Source organism: Mesoplodon bidens (genome assembly GCF_964165515.1).
Source record: "Mesoplodon bidens genome assembly, chromosome: 5".
NCBI lineage: Eukaryota > Metazoa > Chordata > Mammalia > Artiodactyla > Ziphiidae > Mesoplodon > Mesoplodon bidens.
In genome coordinates this window covers 53,213,854-53,235,860 of record NC_138161.1, presented here as the reverse complement: position 1 = coordinate 53,235,860, position 22,007 = coordinate 53,213,854, and the positions used below count along the sequence as shown (strand labels likewise).

At 33.9% G+C, this 22,007-nt stretch overlaps 1 protein-coding gene across 2 annotated transcripts in view; it reads right to left on the bottom strand.

Moving 5' to 3' along the window:
• Positions 1-2,784: 2,784 nt before the first annotated feature.
• The window catches only part of ALCAM (activated leukocyte cell adhesion molecule), a 214,535-nt gene continuing 195,312 nt past the window's right edge, over positions 2,785-22,007 (bottom strand). For both annotated transcript variants that reach the window (XM_081235868.1, XM_081235867.1), the window contains 2 exons: positions 6,773-6,888; positions 2,785-5,223 (listed from right to left, as the gene is read on the bottom strand). In XM_081235868.1, coding sequence (XP_081091994.1) covers positions 6,801-6,888 — 88 coding nt within the window. In that variant the 3' untranslated portion in view covers positions 2,785-5,223; positions 6,773-6,800. The remainder of the gene's footprint in view (positions 5,224-6,772; positions 6,889-22,007) is intronic.

The following is a 22,007-nucleotide window of genomic DNA, read 5'->3' as shown; positions in this document are numbered from 1 at the left end:
GCCATTCTAATCAAGATAAGAAAAAGGAACTTAGTTGTTACTGCCAACAATGTAGAAGCCCAGAATTTCTGGGTAAATTGGGTTTTTAGTAACAGTTTAGCATGTAAGGAACGACTCTGATGCTTAAACATAAAACTTTTCTTAACAGAACCATTACATTTCCTTAATAAGCCATCCCAGGGAGAGTCCCATGAATCAATTTTCAAGCAGTAAATACATCTCATTTCACTAATAACATGGTTTTTTCACCGATGAGAATTCAAAGAATTATTCAGCGTTGCCCAAATTTCAACTATTATTTCTGTGCAAGTGAACATCTCGGTATGTGAATCGAGCCATCAATTTAAACTTCTAATTGAAGCTCAGTTTATGCTGGCCTAGCTGGGAAAACATAATCAGAAAGAAAATATGTAGAGAAAAAGTTGAGATGACATTTTGATTATTTATCTCACAAATAGTCCAAATTGAGCTGCTGTCTGCTTCTGAAGGCATGTTTTGTCAAATACTATACCTTCTGGAGACCATAGCCTGTGCTCTCTGATAATACACGTTTTCTTAAAGAATATAATAATTTATGTAGAGCCTCTAGATGTTGAGGACCTCATTTATTTCTTGGTAGTATAGAATTTATGCAATTAGGTTTACTCATACAAATTCCATTGCAACTATTGAGTCTAACACGTGCTATTATACCTTTTGTTACAATTATGAATGCCTCCCATCATAGTACCATGAATATTTTTACCCCGTAGCTGCTTCCTATTTGACAAATATTTTGTAGCTCTTCAAACAATTCCTTTTCTGATAAGCAAATCCTATATCCTCCCTTACAGGTTTATGGGGTAAAGTAGCCCATAATGTGTGTGTGTGCGTGTGTATGCATGCACGCGTGTAAACACCTATAAATGTAATTGAATATCTTTGAATTCACTCAGCTGCTTGGCCATCACAAGGTAAAACCTTTACCTGAGCTAGCTAATAAAAAGAGACAAGACAGATAACTTGAGAACGCCATCTGCCTTTGCAGTCTTATGCTTGTGTGTTCATTTTCCAATGAATATTTGTGCATTTGAGGAGCATTTATAAGAAAAAATGAGAGATGGACATTTGCGGAAGAAAAAGAAATTGGATTGGAACAGGTAAAGAGGGGGAAAAAATGAACTCCAGTATTCTGACTTCATGTTTCTAGTGTTTTTAAAATACTTTTTATTCAGAAGCTTAGATAGGAAATATACATTCTACGTTTAACTGAAGTAATTTTTATTGTTAAAGTATGATACTTGTAAAGCCAAATCTACTGTATTTTTTAAAATAGTACAGTGAGTTCCATTTAATTCCTTAGACATGTAATAAAAAAATAACATTTATATAATAATTTATTGTTTTCAAAGCAGTTTTCACATATTTCTTATCATATTACTCTGAATAAGAATGGCATTAGTTACTAGGGGGAACAAGTAGGTTATTCAATGCAAATCTATCTTTTGGCACTCTCCCCAAGCATAGATTAGATGTATATTCAATACAACAGGGATGATAAACAATGTAGTGAATAGAACTTAGACTTAGTCATCTTGAGCACGGGTCCTAGGTCAGCCACTCCTGGTGTCTGTGATTGTAGACAAACTTATTTACATTGTCTTCATGTGTAAGATAGGGACAGCACCTCCTGTAGCAGAATGGTGGGTGGATTCAAATGAAGCAGTGTAAATAAAACACCAATATAGTCCAGGTCTTATAATAGGTAACTAGTATCTGAGAGCAGTATGTGTGTTTAAAATGTAATGTGGTGTGTATATATATATATATATATATATATATATATATATATATATAGTGTGTGTGTGTGTGTGATTTATATCTATATCTATATATAGATATAGATATAGATATACATGTGGGGGCGGTATTTAAGTGTAATGTGATTGATATATATATGTCACATCACATTTTTAAATACAGAAGTGTTTTAAATACACACATATATAATCATATATATAATGTCTAATACTCCAAATACAGTTAAAATATTATAATATTTGCCTATTAAGTGATTTGAATATCTTGGAATAATCCTTTATAGATGGTATAACCAGTTCATGTATCAATTAATGTTTTTCAATTTTACATATTCTAAAAAGGAAGATTTCTTTATTAAAGAAGTGTGGGAACTATAGTAGACTGGGGTGAGCATGGCCTTTAGAATCAGGTCGGTTTGATACCTGACTTATCTTCTTAGAAGTTAACGTACTTGGGAGTTATGGAATCTCTCTAAACCTTAATTTTCTGCTGTGAAACGGGGGATATTTAATACTATTTATAACCGTTCAGGATTAAAAAAGATAACGTATAGATGGCCCAAGCACACAGTATGAGCTCAATAAATATTAATTACTTTCTCTGACGCACATAGCTGGCTTTACCTTACTTGGAGGGGGAAGCATTTCTAGGTTCATGCCTAGGTAACTCCAGATGGTACGCTGAACAGGCAAAGGTCCTCTTAAGTCAGTTCCCAGGACAGCCACGTGGGAGGCCCACAATAAGTGTGACTCTATGGCTGAAAAGGGAGATACGCACATTATAGAAATCACCCCTTGTGAAATCGGGGAGTAGATGAAGTGGCTTACCTGACATCATAGGAGGGCATGGACAATTTTATTTTGCTGAATTACTTCTCCAGGGAGATGGGGAGTCACAATGAGTTTTCCACTCTTTAATAAAGACAACTACTTCCTATGCATGAACATCCTAGTTTAGACAAGAGGCAGACAGCTGTGAGAGATATGTGAAGACATATTTCAGTTTTATTATCTTTTAGGCATAGACGGGTATGTTAATCCATTTCCACATACAAGTCCTGTAATCACAGATAGGGAGTGAACCTTGAACTGGCAAAACCTGTCTCCTGTTGCCAGTTAAGTTTGGAAAGACGAAACCTCAAAGGTTGAGGATTGTGCATTATCTTCCTTCCCAGCCTTGCTGTGCTTATGGCTGCTGTTGCACACATAAGCTTTCCGTTTTATCCAGGCATTGATCCACTGGTAACAATGTTGTCCCTTTTTTCCCCAGGCAAACTTTCTGCTTTCAGTCCATAGCTCAGAGTTTCCCATGTTCTGCTCTCTAGGTTCTGACAGCTGTTTTTGGACTTAGTTAACCATAGAAGCCAAGAAATAATTGCAGTAAAAACCTCTCTTTCTATTGTCGCATTGCTTCTTTATGTAAAATGTCTCTTAGGAATTAAACTTTGAACCTTTGATCTCTCACACCAAAAGATAAAAAGAAAAAATATTTATATGGAAATAAGTTCATTTTAGTGTTCATGGTTTATTGTGGAAAGCAGGTGTTTAAAAATTTTAGAATTTTTTTAACAAAATTCTAAAGATAAAAGAAAAAAATCACAGTATTTACAGAGATAACAGAATGGCGTAGCCATGCAAAACAAATAACTTTGGTTTTTCCCCTTTCACTTTGGTTTAAATATTGACCAAGATTCAATTTTTTCCTGCCAAATAAAACTTCAATAAATCAAAGTTTAGAGGCAAAATAATATATTTTCTTTTTTCCCATTATATTTTATACAGCATCGAGTCTAATAGGATATTTTATGTACTTAATTCATACCAATACACTATAGGAAGCTTTTAATAAACTGAGTCACTATTGCTCAGACAGCAAACGGTTTACAAATGTACAACAACGTGTGTTTCTAAATAATGCAGAAGTGACAAAGTATTTATTCCTAATCTTCATCTGACTTTAATCTTCAATTTATTTTTCATTGCCTTCCTAATTTTTTATTCCATCAATCTAAAAAACAAACACCAGTTTTCCTTTCCTCCCAAAGAACACAGTTCTATACCTGGAAATCTGATGTTCATTTTTCTTCAATAAAGTTATGTAAATCCATGACAAAAATGGCCATGCCGTGTTCTCCCAGAAACCAGGCTTCTGCTTGAAAGAGCAAAGTTTAAAAGTCTAGTCCCAAGTAGCTACTGGCACATATCCAGCCTACTTCAAAAAGTTTCCATTTACACTACCACCCTATAAATTTCCTCCAGCATAAAACATGTTTATAAAGTTACAAATTTGAATGTAACTAAAGGTATATAGACATTTTATTATTATACTTTTTGATGTACTGCTTGATAAATTATGTACCAGTTAAAAACACTAAATGATCTCAAGGTGCATTCAATATCTGTAGCGTAGTTAACAAAAACACACGAAAAAAATATATATTCTATATTCTGTGGAAAATAACACAGCTTTGATAATGATCACTGTTAAAAATCTCCAATTCTGACTGATACCTTTTTTTTTAAAGGAAATAGGTATAATTTTAAGGCAGTGGATAACCCAAAGGATTTAACTCCAATTTTCAATTATAGTGATTTACATAGTGACCTATGAAAATGGGAATGTTATCCATGATTTTTCCAAACTGTCTCTCATTCATTGATTTGTTTTCTTATTTTGACAGAAAATAATTTACTAGCAGGTGTCTCTAAAGGTAAATGCTACCCAAATTCTATATGATGTTTTTTCAGAATAGGCAAAATTGTCAGTTTGGGAGCACCATTATTATGTGTGTGTCCATACGCGTGCATGTGATTTCCTTGAGAGTCAGCTGGTGGCACATACACAGAAGTAGTTCATCTGGTGCTTATCAACCTCACTCTTTGCCTCCTCCTCCCTAGTGACAAAAATCAGTTTTTGATTAGGGCAATGTGTGTCCCCAATCTTCACAAGCTGCCACCTTTGGGATTTAGGTGCTTGTGAGAAAGTCTGGGGGCATTACTGATAGCAATCAGAATCAGAAATGTACCTGCTCAGATTATCCATATAAACAATTGAAATAAAAGCATCACATTATACATCAGATTAACAGCAACTCCCAGAACAAAGCTTACAGTGTATAAAAATAGCTACGTAAAAAATTTACATAAAAGGCAAACCAAAAAGGAATTCTCAGTGCAGACATTTACAGAAAAGAAAATCAAACCAACACAACATATGACCTATTATCATGGCTGCCAAAACGTGTTGTTATTGTTTGTAATTTCATTTTATTGTTTTATTTGAAATAATTCTCTAAAATCCTGTGACAGCTTGGTAGAATGAACTGCTTAACACTTGAACCATGAATTGCCGTCAATGTCTTTGTATATGTCTTAAATACAATCCACGTTCATGCTTCAATTGGTCTACATAGTTTTCTTTTCTCTGAAATGATGAAAAAAACCCACAATTCAGCTAAGTTACCATAGCAATCACTTTTCACAATCAACATATGCTTTGTACTGAAAGTGATACTTCATAAGAGCTTTTTATAAAGCTCCACTGTCCCAGAACCTAACTGTAATCTCAGGTATTGCTGCAGCTCTTCAACTAATAATCTTTTTGAATTGTTGAAAGTATTTTTTTGTGAAAATTGCTTAATTCTTATGAAAATTATAAGGTTTCTCAGGAAAATATTTCATTCTGCTTCTCTTCAGGTTAACAAACTCACTTATCCCTTCAAATCACACTCCATTTTGTGGGCTTTGTCCTCAAGCTCAATTTTCCTTTGAGAATTTACTCTATCTAATTTTGAAGAAAAAAGAAGGTAAACTCTACATTTACAGAGGATTGAGGAACAAATCCTAGAGAAGCAGAAATAAGAATCAGGTGGGAATGCTGCGTACTTGGTCTCCAGTGGAAGGCAGGATAAGGGAAGGAATTCAGATCTTACTCCTTTCACCCAATCATTTTGAGATTCTGGTTTCCAGATTATAAAAATGTCTTATTTCAATCATTCTTATTTTTCTTTCCTGTGTGCATTCTTCTAATTGCAATTCTTTCCCTTGCTCCCTATCTCCTCTATGGGATTAATTTAGGTGACCCACTCAAATCATAACTTGCGGTTTATTTATAATGAACCAAAGTTTTACTATGGCTGTTGGGGATTTTTATATATTTGAGTAAACTATAGTAACATTATTCTCAAGGACACAAAAAATATTTTGTCCAAATGGCTTCTCTGTTTGACTGGCTCAAGAGAACATAAATAAAAATAAAAAGTTCAAATTGAAAGTGGCAATACCATGGAAACATATCTCTTTTGGAGATTATCTTAAAAATCACACTCATATAGCTCTTATATATTGATGTATGCAATATATATGCATGTATATATATTATATTGATATATACATAATACACACACATATATATGCACATATAGATACATACACACGTATATAATATATACACTATTTGGAAAAGTGTGTGTGTACACACACACAAATTTGTTAGTCTTTTCATTAGAATGATTTGAGAGATGGCTGTATAAATATGCTGACACTTTTAAGTATATTAAATCCTTGGATTAAAATTTTTATATTTTAAAATTATTCTCATAATTGCTTTTTAAAATAAAGTATGAGAATTGCTTCTCATCTAATCAAAATATCAATTTATAAAATTAAGATTTTTGCACTCAGCAAAATTTTTGGCATTAAAATATAAAATGCTCATTGAATGTTAAAATCTCAAAATTGATTTCAATTATTCTGAGGATAATGATTTTTATTCAGAGGATGAGGAGTCTGTTGAGATTCCATACTTCTGAGAACACCTTTCTGAGTAACCAAAGTTTCCTTTTGAAAAACTCTCTTCCTGTTTGAAAGCTGTAATTATAAGGCATCTTAATGTCATGGCTTTCCCTTTCATCTCTAGGATGTTTCATACTTTCCTGGGAATTATTTCTATAAACCTCAGACAGCCTACCCACCTGGACAACAAGTGGAACAGTTTCTCTCTTAGGCTTCTGTTTTGTGATTGTTTTCTTCTAACTTTTTGTTTTCTTCCAGATTACCAAGATCCTTGTTTACATGTTTTGATGCAGTCCTATGAGAGAATTAAACATTATCACATTGACACTCACATATTTAACCTTTCTTATTTTTAATTTTAGGGTTCACATTAATGTATCTTTGAAAAGCAAATGTTATACATCGAATGCACGTAAGTCCCTAGGACAAACAATTTCACATCTGTGAGCCTTGATTGGTAACAGAACACATTCCACTGAAATTACCTTGGTTGTAGGGTTGCATTAAATGTATGCTAAGAGAAAAAGAAGTCAGTTATTTTGAACACACACTATACATACTTAGTTGCATCATGTTTTTGCCTGGGTTGATTTTCTTTCTACTTTCCGGGAAGTAATTCTTATCATTTGATAGTCAAAATTTTCATTCTGGGAAAATGCATCCTGCAAAAATTTTCTGAAGAAGTTTCATTAGGGGCTTTCAGTTTCTGCATTCCCTATTATGCATCCATGTTGAACCAATGTCCTGTATCTTAGCAGAAGCTAAGGTAGCTCTAATGTGGTAGTTCTCAAATTGTGGCCCCAGACCAGCAGTATCAGCACCCCCTGGGAACGTGACAGAAGTGAAAATTCTGAGACCCCACCTTAGAAGCATGTAAAAGAAACTCTGGGGATGGGGCCTGCAATCTATGATAAACAAAAGACCTCCTAGTGGTCCGGCTGCATGTAAAGTTTGAGAACCACTGCCCTAGTGGCTTCCAGGGTTACACACAACTACTAGATTCTCTCTTTTAAGAGCTGAAATCAGGTTTTCTTAAACACACAGCTAAATTCCTTGGTTTTGTGACCACTTGAGAGAAATCATAACTGTATTTCCAAGAGTGTACTATTTCCTTCCCTCCTTCCTTCCTCCCTCCCTCCACTCTCTCTTCCTTCCTTCCATTCCTCCTTTATTCCCTAACTCTCTCCTTGTTATATGCACATCAGGGGAATCACAGTGATATGGTACTTCAAATTATTATTGCTATATAATTCCTAGTAATACTTCTACTTTTATATAAAAATTATATAGTACCAGATGTGTCTCTTGGTTAAGGAAGCTAGGGTAGAAAACTCCACTTTTCCCTAAAAGTATTTCTATGCTTTAAATAGAACTCCTTAACTCATTTGCTAGAATCACAACTTAATAGTGTGATAGTGTTAAGAGTGTCATAGTGTTAATAGTGTGTAACTGTGTATGATTTATGTCCAAGTGAGATAAAGACATATGGCTCATTCATACTGAGACATTCATTATATTTAGCTTAAATTTAATTTAATTTGTGATTTTAAAATTCTTAATTAAGCTTAAACTACAGCCTTCTAAATTGATTTGTAAGCAGGAGAGCAACCTCAAACCCTGCCAACATGATTGAGTCCTATAATATGTGACAGTATATATATATATATATATATATATATATATATATATATATATATATATATGAATTTACATGTATAAAATAAAGGTATATATGCCATCTACATTATATATATCACATTATGTATATATATATATATATATATATATATATATATATATATATATATATATACCACAGATCATTTGAGGTCTAGTCTCTTTTGCTAATAAGTTACTTAACTAGTAATGAATAAAATCTTAGTAACCTCAATAATATCCATACAAGATAATGTACCTATCATAAGAGTACAGTTCAATGAATTTTCAAAAACTGGGTGCATGAATGTAACTAGTACCTAGTTCAAGAATCAAAATAGTTGCAGATGAAGAAATCCCCCATTATACTCCCTTCCAGTCACTTCTACTTCCCCAAAGGTTACTATAATCCTGATATCTCACAGAATGGTTTTACCTGGTTTTATAATTTGTTATAAATGGAATCATACCACATGTATTCATTTCTGTCTGCCTTTTATTTAAACTCAACTTTATGTTTGTGACATTCATATATAATGTTGCATGTAGTTGTAGGTTGTTTATTTTCATTGCTGTATAGCTTGTTATTGGGCTTATTTATCTATTTTACAGGTGACAGACATTTTTGCTCTTTATTCTTTCTGGGATTTCACTTATACATAAATTAGATCTTTTGTGTGTGTCCCACATGTCTCTCATGCTCTTATGTGTCTTATCTATTCTTTTTCCTCTCTGTGCTTCAACTTGGACGTTTTCTATTGATCTGTATTACAGTTTACTTCTCTTGTGTTCTGCTGTAGCCAGTCTGCTTTTAAATTTATCCACCAAAGACCTATTTTTTTTTAAGATTTTTTTTAAAAGGTCAAGCCTTTTATTTATATATTTATTTATGGCTGCATTGGGTCTTCGTTGCTGTGCACAGGCTTTCTCTAGTTGTGGCAAGCAGGGGCAACTCTTTGCTGCAGTGCATGGGCTCTAGGCATGTGGGCCGCAGCAGCTGTGGCACGCGGGGGCTCAGTAGTTGTGGCTCGTGGGCTCTAGAACGCAGGCTCAGCAGCTGTGGCGCATGGGCCCAGTTGCTCTGTGGCATGTGGGATGCTCCCAGACCAGGGCTCCAACCTGGCTCCCCTGCACTGGCAGGCAGATACCTAACCGCTGTGCCATGAGGGAAGTCCCCAAAGACCTATTTTTTAATATTAACTTTTTTAAGTCTAAAATGTCAATTTGATTTTTAAATATTTTAAAGTACATTTCTATTTTCTATTCCATTCATCTCCTTTGGTCATCTTTTCTTCCCCTTTCAATACCTTATTTATAGTTATTTTAATATCCTTGCCTGTTAACTACAATACCCAAATGCATAGATCTGCTTGTCTATTTTTACTCTTGATTATTGATTATATTTTTTTGACTCTTTGCTTATCTAGTCCTTTTTTTTGCATGACACCATATATAAAATAACAGAAGAGATTACATATGATGTTATTTTCCATCACATAAGGTCACCCCTTTACTGCAGATAGGTGAGCAGATAGGGTCTGAAGCTCAGTTGCAGTTTTAGTAAGACTCAGTCTACATCTGGTTTGTCCCTACTCCTAAGTCATGGCCCTCTCAAGTTTCTGATTGAGACTCTGGCATGTTTTGCTTTCTTCAGACCTTAAACACAGAGAAATCCAACTCTTCCATTCAGTGAGTCTCTACCCAGATCTCCAGCCATCTGTCCCATGACACTTCAAATGTGGCCAATCTCTTTAGTCTCCTTGAGTTGAGTGTAAGCTCCTTGATAATAAGGACCATGTTTTATTATATCTTACTGTCTGAATATGGTAGGCATCCAAAAGATATTTCTTTTCCCGCATTGAACTAACTGATCTTATTACAGTTTACATCTATTCCCTTTTACTGCTCCTTATGATATTAGTGTTCAGCAATATGAAGTCAATACAGACCCAGCTGCTTTTTTACAGATAGGTAAAATAGAGAAAATGCTACATTGAAATGACAGAACTTGAGTGACGTCTTACTCTAATGTTTTCAGGTAAAACTGCACAAAATTATATGCATAAATATGTACCTTGATTATTCTAGTAGCACCTTGCTATATATCCTAATATATAATAATAACTATAATTCCCATATATCAGTAAGATATTGTGGCAATCAAGGAAAACTACATGATTCTCAAAGCCATTTTCTTTTATTTTCCTTGCCTCCTCTCATCTCCCTGACTTTTCCTTCATTCCTTTTCTCTCTACTTTTCTTTTCACTCCCTCTCTTTCTCTTTTATTCTTTCAAGCTCACTTCATTAAATACTATTCTTTCCTCCAAAGTAAAAATTCCAAATTGCAGGGAGCCAGTAGAGAGAGAGACAGATAAAAGAGTCAATGTTGTATAAGCATAAAAATAAAATAAAATAAAATAAATTTAGCAATGTAATAAATCAATTTTGCAACTGTATTTTTTTTTCAACCTACTTTGACCAGTATGGGAAGAAGGAAGTTACAATAAGATTGAGGACATAATATTTTCACAATGTAAAAATAAAGCACGGACCAGTCCCTCCCATTAGGAAACTTGCACAAGCCTCTTAGATAGCCTCATCCACAAGAGGGCAGACAGCAGAAGCAAGAACTACAATCCTGCAGCCTGTGCAACAAAAACCACATTCACAGAAAGATAGACAAGATGAAAAGGCAGAGGGCTATGTACCAGACAAAGGAACAAGATAACACCCCAGAAAAACAATTAAATGAAGTAGAGATAGGCACCTTCCAGAAAAAGAATTCAGAATAATAATAGTGAAGATGATCCAGGACCTCGGAAAAAGAATGCAGGCAAAGATGGAGAAGATGCAAGAAACGCTTAAGAAAGACCTAGAATGAAAGAACAAACAAACAGAGATGAACAATACAAAAACTGAAATGAAAACTATACTAGAAGGAATCAATAGCAGAATAACTGAGGCAGAAGAACGGATAAGTGACCTGGAAGACAGAATGGTGGAATTCACTGCTGTGGAACAGAATAAAGAAAACAGAATGAAAAGAAGTAAAGACAGCCTAAGAGACCTCTGACATAACATTAAATGCAACAACATTCACATTATAGGGGTCCCAGAAGGAGAAGAGAGAGAGAAAGGACCAGAGAAAATATTTGAAGAGATTATAGTCAAAAACCTCCTTAACATGGGAAGGGAAATAGTCACCCAAGTCCAGGAAGCGCAGAGAGTCCCATACAGGATAAACCCAAGGAGAAACACGCCGAGACACATAGTAATCAAATTGGCAAAAGTTAAAGACAAAGAAAAATTATCGAAAGCAGCAAGGGAAAAACAACAAATAATATACAAGGGAACTCCCATAAGGTTAACAGCTGGTTTCTCAGCAGAAACTCTACAAGCCAGAAGGGAGTGGCATGATATACTTCAAGTGCTGAAAGGGAAGAACCTACAACCAAGATTACCCAGCAAGGATCTCATTCAGATTCAATGGAGAAATCAAAAGCTTTACAGACAAGCAAAAGCTAAGAGAATGCAGTACCACCAAAACAGCTATACAACAAATGCTAAAGGAACTTCTCTAAGTGGGAAACACAAGAGAAGACAAGGACCTACAAAAACAAACACAAAACAATTCAGAAAATGGTCATAGGAACATACATATCGATAATTACCTTAAATGTGAATGGATTAAATGCTCCAACCAAAAGACACAGGCTTGCTGAATGGATAAAAAAACAAGACCCATATATATGCTGTCTCCAAGAGACCCACTTCAGACCTAGGGACACATACAGACTGAAAGTGAGGGGATGGAAAAAGATATTCCATGCAAATGGAAATCAAAAGAAAGCTGGAGTAGCAATAGTCATATCAGATAAAATAGACTTTAAAATAAAGAATGTTACAAGAGACAAGGAAGGATACTTTGTAATGATCAAGGGATCAATCCAACAAAAAGATATAACAATTATAAATATATATGCACCCACCATAGGAGCACCTCAATACATAACGCAACTGCTAAGAGCTATAAAAGAGGAAATTGAAAGTATCAAAATAATAGTGGGGTACTTTAACACCTCACTTACACCAATGAACAGATCATCCAAAATGAAAATAAATAATGAAACAGAAGGTTTAAATGACACAATAGACCAGATAGATTTAATTGATATTTATAGGATATTCCATCCAAAAACAGCAGATTACACTTCCTTCTCAAGTGCGCATGGAACATTCTCCAGGATAGATCACACCTTGGGTCACAAGTCAAGCCTCAGTAAGCTTAAGAAAATTAAAATCATATCAAGCATATTTTCTGACCACAATGCTATGAGATTAGAAATGAATTACAGAGAAAAAAACATAAAAAGCACAGACACATGGAGGCTAAACAATATGTTACTAAATAAGAAAGAGATCACTGAAGAAATCAAAGAGGAAATCAAAAAATACCTAGAGACAAAAGACAATGAAAACACGATGATCCAAAACCTATGGGATGCAGCAAAGGAGTTCTAAGAGGGAAGTTTATAGCTATAAAAGCGTACCTCAAGAAACAAGAAAAATATCAAGTAAAATATCTAACCTTTCACCTCAAGGAACTAGAGAAAGAAAAACAAACAAAACCCAAAATTAGCAGAAGGAAAGAAATCATAAAGATCAGAGCAGAAATAAATGAAATAGAGACAAAGAAAGCAATAGGAAAGATCAATAAAACTAAAAGCTGGTTCTTTGAGAAGATAAACAAGTGATAAACCATTAGCCAGAATCATCAAGAAAAAGAGGGAGAGGACTCAAATCAATAAAATTAGAAATGAAAAAGGAGAAATAACAACACACATCACAGAAATACAAATCATCCTGAGAGACTACTACAAGCAACTCTATGCCAATAAAATGGACAACCTGGAAGAAATGGACAAATTCTTAGAAAGGTGTAACCTTCCAAGACTGAACCAGGAAGAAATAGAAAATATGAACAGACCAATCACAAGTAATGAAATTGGCACTGTGATTAAAAATCTTCCAACAAACAGAAGCCAGGACCACATGGCTTCACAGGTGAATTCTATCAAACATTTAGAGATGAGCTAACACCCATCGTTCTCAAACTCTTCCAAAAAATTGCAGAGGAAGGAAAACTCCCAAACTCATTCTATGAGGCCACCATCACCCTGATACCAAAACCAGACAAAGGTACTACAAAAAAAGAAAATTACAGACCAATATCACTGAGGAATATAGATGCAAAAATCCTCAACAAAATACTAGCAAACAGAATCCAACAATACATTAAAAGGATCATACACCATGATCAAGTGGGAGTTATCCCAGGGATGCAAGGATTCTTCAATATGCAAAAATCAATCAATGTGATACACCATATTCACAAATTGAAGAATAAAAACCATATGATCACCTCAATAGGTGCAGGAAAAGCTTTTGACAAAATTCAACACCCATTTGTGATAAACACTCTCCAGAAAGTGGGCATAGAGGGAACCTACCTCAACATAATAAAGGCCGTGTATGACAAACCTACAGCAAACATCATTCTCAATGGTGAAAACTTGAAAGCATTTCCTTTAAGATCAGGAACAAGACAAGGATGTCCACTCTCACCACTATTATTCAACATAGTTTTGGAAGTCCTAGCCACGGCAATCAGAGAAGAAAAAGAAATAAAATGAATAGAAACTGGAAAAGAAGAAATAAAACTGTCATTGTTTGCAGATGACATGATACTATACACAGAGAACCCTAAAGATGCCACCAGAAAACTACTAGAGCTAATCAATGAATTTGATAAAGTTGCAGGATACAAAATTAATGCACAGAAATCTCTTGCATTCCTATACACTAATGATGAAAAATCTGAAAGAGAAATTAAGGAAACACTCCCATTTACCATTGCAACAAAAAGAATAAAATATCTAGGAGTAAACCTACCTAGGGAGACAAACACCCATATGCAGAAAATGATAAGACACTGATGAAAGAAATTAAAGATGATACCAACAGATGGAGAGATATACCATGTTCTTGGATTGGAAGAGTCAATATTGTGAAAATGACTATACTACCCAAAGCAATCTACAGATTCAATGAAATTCCTATCAAATTAAGAATGGCATTTTTTATGGAACTAGAACAAATAATCTTAAAATTTATATGGAAACACAAAAGACCCCGAATAACCAAAGCAGTCTTGAGAGAAAAAAGCGGAGCTGGAGAAATCAGACTCCCTGACTTCAGACTATACTACAAAGCTACAGTAATCAAGACAATATGGTACTGGCACAAAAACAGAAACACAGATCAATGGAACAAGATAGAAAGCTCAGAGATAAATCCATGCACCTATGGTCAACTAGTCTATGACAAAGGAGGCAAAGATATACAATGGAGAAAAGACATTCTCTTCAATAAGTGGTGCTTGGAAAACTGGACAGCTACATGTAAGAGAATGAAATTAGAACACTCCCTAACACCGTACACAAAAAGAAACTCAAAATGGATCAGAGACCTAAATGTAAGACCGGACACTATAAAACTCTCAGAGGAAAACATAGGAAGAACACTCTTTGACATAAATTATGGTAAGTCTTTTTTGATCCACCTCCTAATGTAATGGAAATAAAAACAAAAATAAACAAATCGACCTAATGAATCTTCAAAACTTTTGCACAGCAAAGGAAACCATAAACAAGAAGAAAAGACAACCCTCAGAATGGGAGAAAATATTTGCAAATGAATCATCGGACAAAGGATTAATCTCCAAAATATATAGATAGCTCATGCAGCTCAATAATAAAAAAACAAACAACCCAATCCAAAAATGGGCAGAAGACCTAAATAGACATTTCTCCAAAGAAGACATACAGATGGCCATGAAGCACATGAAAAGCTGCTCAACATCACTAATTATTAGAGAATTGCAAATCAAAACTACAATGAGTTATCACTTCACACCAGTTAGAATGGGCATCATCAGAAAATCTACAAACAACAAATGCTGAAGAGCATGTGGAGAAAAGGGAACCCTCTTGCACTGTGAGTGGGAATGTAAACTGATACAGCCACTATGGAGAACAGTATGGAGGTTTCTTAAAAAAGTAGTAATAGAATTACTATATGACCCAGCAATGCCACTACTCGGCCTATACCCAGAGAAAACCATAATTCAAAAAGACACATATACCCCAATATTCATTGCAGCAGTATTTACAGTAGCCAGGTCATGGAAGCAACCTAAATGCCCATCTACAGATGAATGGATGAAGAAGATGTGGTACACATACACAATGGAATATTACTCAGCCATAAAAGGAACGAAATTGGGTCATTTGTTGAGATGTGGATGGATCTAGAGACTGTCATGCAGAGTGAAGTAAGTCAGAAAGAGAAAAACAAATATCGTATATTAACGCATATATGTGGAACCTAGAGAAATGGTACAGATGAACCGCTTTGCAGGGCAAAAATTTAGACACAGATGTAGAGAACAAACCTATGGACACCAAGGGGGGAAAGTTGCATGGGGGTGGGGGTGGGGCGTGATGAATTGGGTGATTGGGATTGACATGTATACACTGATGTGTATAAAACTGATGACTAATAAGAACCTGCTGTATAAAAATAAATAAAATAAAATTCAAAAATTAAAAATAAATAAATAAATAAAACAAAGCATGGACTATTAGAAGCTCTTGTAATTGTAATGATTAAAAAAACAACCCACTTCTATTTTGTCAATCCTTACATTTATAACATTATAAGCTCTCAGGAAAATACAGAATAAGCTATATGGCTGTACTTGAGAGTAACAGGAAGAAATTAGGAACTGAAGGAAAGTTGACCCCTATACTGGATGAGCTCTACTTTTGCGTAAGTTTTCCTCTGAGGGCATCTCCCATGTGCAGAGGCATAGGCTAACTAGAACTAAACCTTGAAATCAAGGGTAATAAAATCTCAAAAAAGGAGAGAGCCAAAGAGTGGTGAGGAGCCCAGATTTGTGTATAAACTACACAAATGATCTCTAAATTGCACATGTGGAAGAAATTTCATGTAGCCCAGAAGAAAGCAACACCTGGAAAGCTTAAAAACGTGACATAGATTTTAGCTGTTACCCACACAGAGGAGACAGAGTTTGTAGTTGAACCTAACCAAGCCAGGAGTTATTGGCAATCATGTCAATCTTTCTATTGAAATCCCAGAAAAACTTAGTAAAGACTATGTGTCAAGATTCAGCATTCACCCTGACAGATGTGAAATATAAAATGTAAAAGTAACCGTGACATGATCAAAGAAAATTGGAAAAACAATCCATATCCTTTAGCCTATACAGTAGAACCTAGGATCTCTAAAACGTATCACCAAACAAAGAATAGTTATGAACAAGAAGTTACCACACATAAAAATGAAGAGTAAAATAATGTAACACAAAGTCCAGAGAATGTCCTTGAATAATAGAGACTTTGGAAATAACAGTTAAGAACTTTTAATCAGTATTACATAACATGTTCAATGACTTAAAGAAAAGTAAGGTAACAATGAGAGAACAGATATAAATCTCAGTACTGAAAATGTAAACGAAAGTCATTCTACAACTTAAAACTACAATATTGGAAATTAACAATTCACTAAATTATCTTATTACCAGATTGGAGGTGCAGAATAAAGCCTCATTGAACATAAGGACAAAAAATATAAATTATATATTCTAAAAAATTGAGAGAAAAATAATAGAAATAAAAGAAGCAGATCCTGAGTGACCTGTGGGACATTAGTGAGCAATCTAACAAATGTGTAATTGGAGTCCCAGTAGGAGAAGCAAAAGAGAATTGGGGCATAAAATATATTTGAAGAAACAATGAAAAATATTCCTAGATTTGTTGATGCCCATTAACTTGCATCCAAAATGGTCAGCAGCTCCAAGGAGGAATGATAAAAAGAAAAACACATCTAATTACATCATACTGAAAGTAATTGAAAGCAAATATAAAGACAATGATTTGAAAGTAGCCGTAGAAAATTTGTTCAGGGGAACAATGACATGAAAAGCAGCTGATGTCTCATCAAGAAAACAGTGCATAACAAAGTTAATTCAACGTCTTAAAAATGCTGGAAAAAACCTCTCAAACTAGAATTTTATATCTAGTAAAAATATATTTTAATAAAAAGCAAAATAAAGACATGTTAAATTGAATAAAAGAAAACTGGGAAAAATGATCACTAGCAGACCTGTGCTAAAAGAAGTATTAAAGAAAGTTCTTTGGTTGAAGGAAAATGATACTAGATGGAAACTCAGATATATAAGAAAGAATGAATATAGATTATATATGTGCTAAAATATAAAGTACTATTAAAATTTTTTTACAAAGACAACCAACAGTTTAATGCTATATATATAGCATTATATATGACCTTTGAAAAACTGTATTTTCATTTAACCTCTTCCATCGTTTTTGCTCTTGTTGTCATATCCATTACAACTGCATATATTATAAACCTCACACTACAATTATATGGAGGAGGATAAATGAAGTTATAATGTTTTGGGGTTTTAGATTATTACATAAGTTGACTGTTATAAACTGTCTTATTGAAATTCCTAGAGCAACCACAATAAAAGAATACAAAGACATATAGTTAAAAGGCCAGTAGATAAATTAAAATGTAACACTAAAACTATTGGAGTGTCTCAAAAGAAGGCAGGAAAAGAGAAACAGAGGACAACTAGAAAACAAATAGGGAGCTGGTGGTCTTAAATGTAAATATATCAATAATTAAGTAAAATGTGACTTGGCTAAATCCTCCAATTATAAAGTAAAAATTGTCAGACTATAATAAACAATCAAGACTCAACTACATGCTCTATACAAGGGGTTAAGATTTTTTCTGAAAGGTCCAAATAGTGAATATCTTAGTCTTGCAGGCCACATGGATTTGTTTCAACTCTTCTGGCTTTGCAGCATAAAACAACACAGGTAACATGTAAAGAAATGGGCACGGCTGTGCTACCATAAAACTTTATTTACAAAATTAAGCAGCAGCCTGGGACTCATAGTTTGATCAGTCTCTCTGTACGTGAGATGCACTTTAAATATAAAGAGATAACTGAAAATAAAAGGATAGAAAAAGATACACATGTACACCATAAGCATATGAAAACAGTATGGCTATATTAATAGCTGGCAATGTAAAGTTCAACACAAGGAATATTATAACCATAACGGGAGACATTTAATAATTATAACAGGTTCAATACATAAGCAGGCACAACAATTGTTAGTGTGTATGTTCCTAATGAAAGCCTAAAGCAAAAAGTGACAGAACTAAAGGGAGAAATAGCCAAATATACAATCTTAGAGAATTTAACAGATCATTCTCAGTAGCTGATAGGGTAAATGGACTAAAATTCAGTAAGCATGATCATAATGAAGTAACTAGTACTGGGCTAACTCTAGTACTGGAAGTGTATGCTTGTAACCTTCTTATCAATGCATTATATGTGAAGTGATTTCATATAATTTGAAAAAAATCTATAAGAATAAGAGGATTTAAACCAACTATTATCTACTTTAACATAATATACTATAGAACACTCTACCCATCAGCCACCATATAAGTTTTTTCAAGTGTTGAGGAGCATCCACCTGGAAATACTGCATGCCTGCGTGCTAGGCCAAAAAATAAATAAATAAATAAAATCTCAATGCATTCAAAAGACTAAAAGCGTACAGACTAGGCTGTCTGAACAAAACGGAATTAGATGAGAAATGTTTTGAAGTTAATAGAGTTCTAGTTACATGGCTCCAAAGTAGAAATCACAAGAGGAATATAAAAATATTTTGAACTGAGTAAATATGAAAATACAACATATTGAAATTTGTGGAATGCAGCTAACCCATTGCTGAGAGGGAGATTAAAAGTTTAAAAGCTTAAGTTATAAAAAAAGAAATGCTAACATCAGTGATCTAAAGTTTTAATTTACTTCATGAAATTAGAGAAAGAGAGCAAGTCAAACTCTAAATAACTAGAAGAAAGAAAATAGTAATGACAAGAGCAAAATTTTTTTTTTAATTGAAAATAAGCAATAGAAACAAAAACACAGCAAAAAGTTAGTTATTTGAAATCATCAAGAAAATTGAAAGCTCCCTAAAAAGACTGAACCGATGTATGATAAAGGAACAAAACATAAATTAAGAAAATTACAGAACAATATTCCTCATGAATGTAGACAAAAAAATCCTTAATGAAACATTGGCAAATACTATCCATCAATATATATATAAATTATGATACATCATAATAGAGTGGGATTTTTTCCAGGAATGCAAGATTGGCTTAATATTCAATCATCAATCAATGTAACTGACCATTGTATCAGAATAAAAAATATGAGAAAACAATACGATTATTTTTAGAAATAATGTATATATAGATAGAATATAATATAGATGTAGATATAGAAATGGCATTTGAGAAAATGCAACAATGATTTGCAATAGAAACTCTTAGTAATCTAAGAATACTAAAAAATTTCTTCAACCTGTTAAAGGACTTTGTGTAGGAAGGAATTTGGCTTTGCCCAAAGAGAGGTCTGGCCTTCGTGCTCAGTTCCTGGGAGATAATCTCTAAATATTTAGACTTTTCTGAGTGATAGGAGTGGCTTTCTTATTTGTGGTGGGCTTCTTGGATCACACCTGATAGTTTATGCTGAGGAGATGTCTCAGGGCAGGGCCATCAACACCCAATCATCTTGGGGTGGAGACTGGCCACACCTGAAAGAACAATCATACAGTTTAGGGTGGGGGCTTTGGGCCATTTGATATCAGCCTGACATCTGGGGAAGGGAGAGGCTGGAGATTGAGTTCAACCACATGGATAATTAATCAATCAATCATGCCCATGTAATGAAGTCTCAACAAAAACTGTGGACACCAAAGTTCAGGTGAGCTTTTCAGATCAGCAATATTCCATGCTTTTGCCACTCATTGAGGCCAGTAGAGTAATAGGTCCCTGAGGACAAAGGAAACTTCACATTTAGAATCCTCCCAGACTCTGCCCTGCACTTCTCTTCTCTTAGTCAATTTTAATGTATCCTTTACTTGTAATGAATATAACCATGAGTTCTGTGAGTATTCTAGCAAATTATCAAACCTGAGGGTGGTTTTGCAAAACCCCAAACTTGATAGCAGAAATGAGGGTAGTCTTATGTGAACTCTTCTCTCTAACTATGTATTTGGACCCTAACTCCTTGCAGCTGGAGTCAGAAGTCTTGGGCAGACATGGCAGTCTGGGGGACACTACCCTTAACTAACTCTGAGTAGGCAAATATGAAAAACGTACAGCTAATATCATACATAATGGCAAATATTGAACAATTCAACCTCTAAGATTGAGAATATGTAAAGATGTCTGCTCTCCACATTTCTATTCAACATTGTATTGAAAGTCTCTATGAGGGCAAATAAATAAATAAATAAATAGCATATGAAATGGAAGAAAAGAAGTAACATTATTTCTATTTGCAGATAAAATGATTGTTTACATAGAAATCTTAAGGAATTCACAGAACAACTAACAGAACAAGTGAATTTAGGAAGATGCATTTCAACAGCAAAAATTAATTATATTTCTATATATTAATATAAAAATGGAAAATAAAACTCACAGAATAATTGCATTTATAATAGCTGCAAAGTACATAAAACATAAGAATGAACTTTATAAGACATATCAAATGTCTACATTAAAATTTATAAAATATTGCTAAGAAAAAATGGAAAATATTTAAGTAAATGGAGATACAGAGGGTGGTCATGGTTTGGAAGACTAAATATTTTTAAGATGTTAAGTATACCCAAACTTATCTAGAAATTCAAAGCAACCATAGTCCCACAAAGCTTTAAAAATTGGGGGGGGGAGAAAGTAACAAGTTGCTCAAGTTTATATGGAAACACAAAGATATAAAATTACTAACACAAGCAGAACATCAAAGTTGAAGGACTATTATGAGGAAGAGGAGGAGGATGAGGATGACAAATGTGCCAAGGCCAAAAGGAAGTTTTTTTAACCAATGGTGCTAGAATGACTTGATATGTATATGCTATATATATATATATATATATATATATATATATATATATATATATATATAGCATAAAACAAGCAAATAAACTAACTTTATCTTGCACCACACACAAAATAGCAGATATATACTCAAATGTACAACCAAAAAATTTCTAGAAAAAGACATAGAAAAATATCTTTGCCACTTTGGAATAAGCAAAGATTTTGTAGAGTGGACATGAAAAGCAGTAAATATAATAGGAAAAAATTGGTAAGTTGTTATTCATCATAATTAAAAACTTCTCATCAAAAGACAGCATTAAGAAAAGAATAATCAAGCCACAGACTTCGACAACATATTTATAATATATAACAAAGGTTTTTGATATAGAATATGTAAAGAACCCTTACAGAGCAATTACATAAGACAAATAACAATAAAATCATAGGCAAAAGATTTGAATAGTCACTGTACAAAAGAAGCTAACCGATAAGTACATGGAGCTTAAAATCATTAGGTCTCAGGGAAATGCAAGTTAAGACCAAAATTAGGTATCATTTCACACCTCCTAGAATGGCTAAAATTAAACAGAACAACACCACCAAATTTATGCAAAGATGTAAAAGAACTGAAACTTTATATATTGCTGGTGGGGCTGCAAATAGGACAACTACTT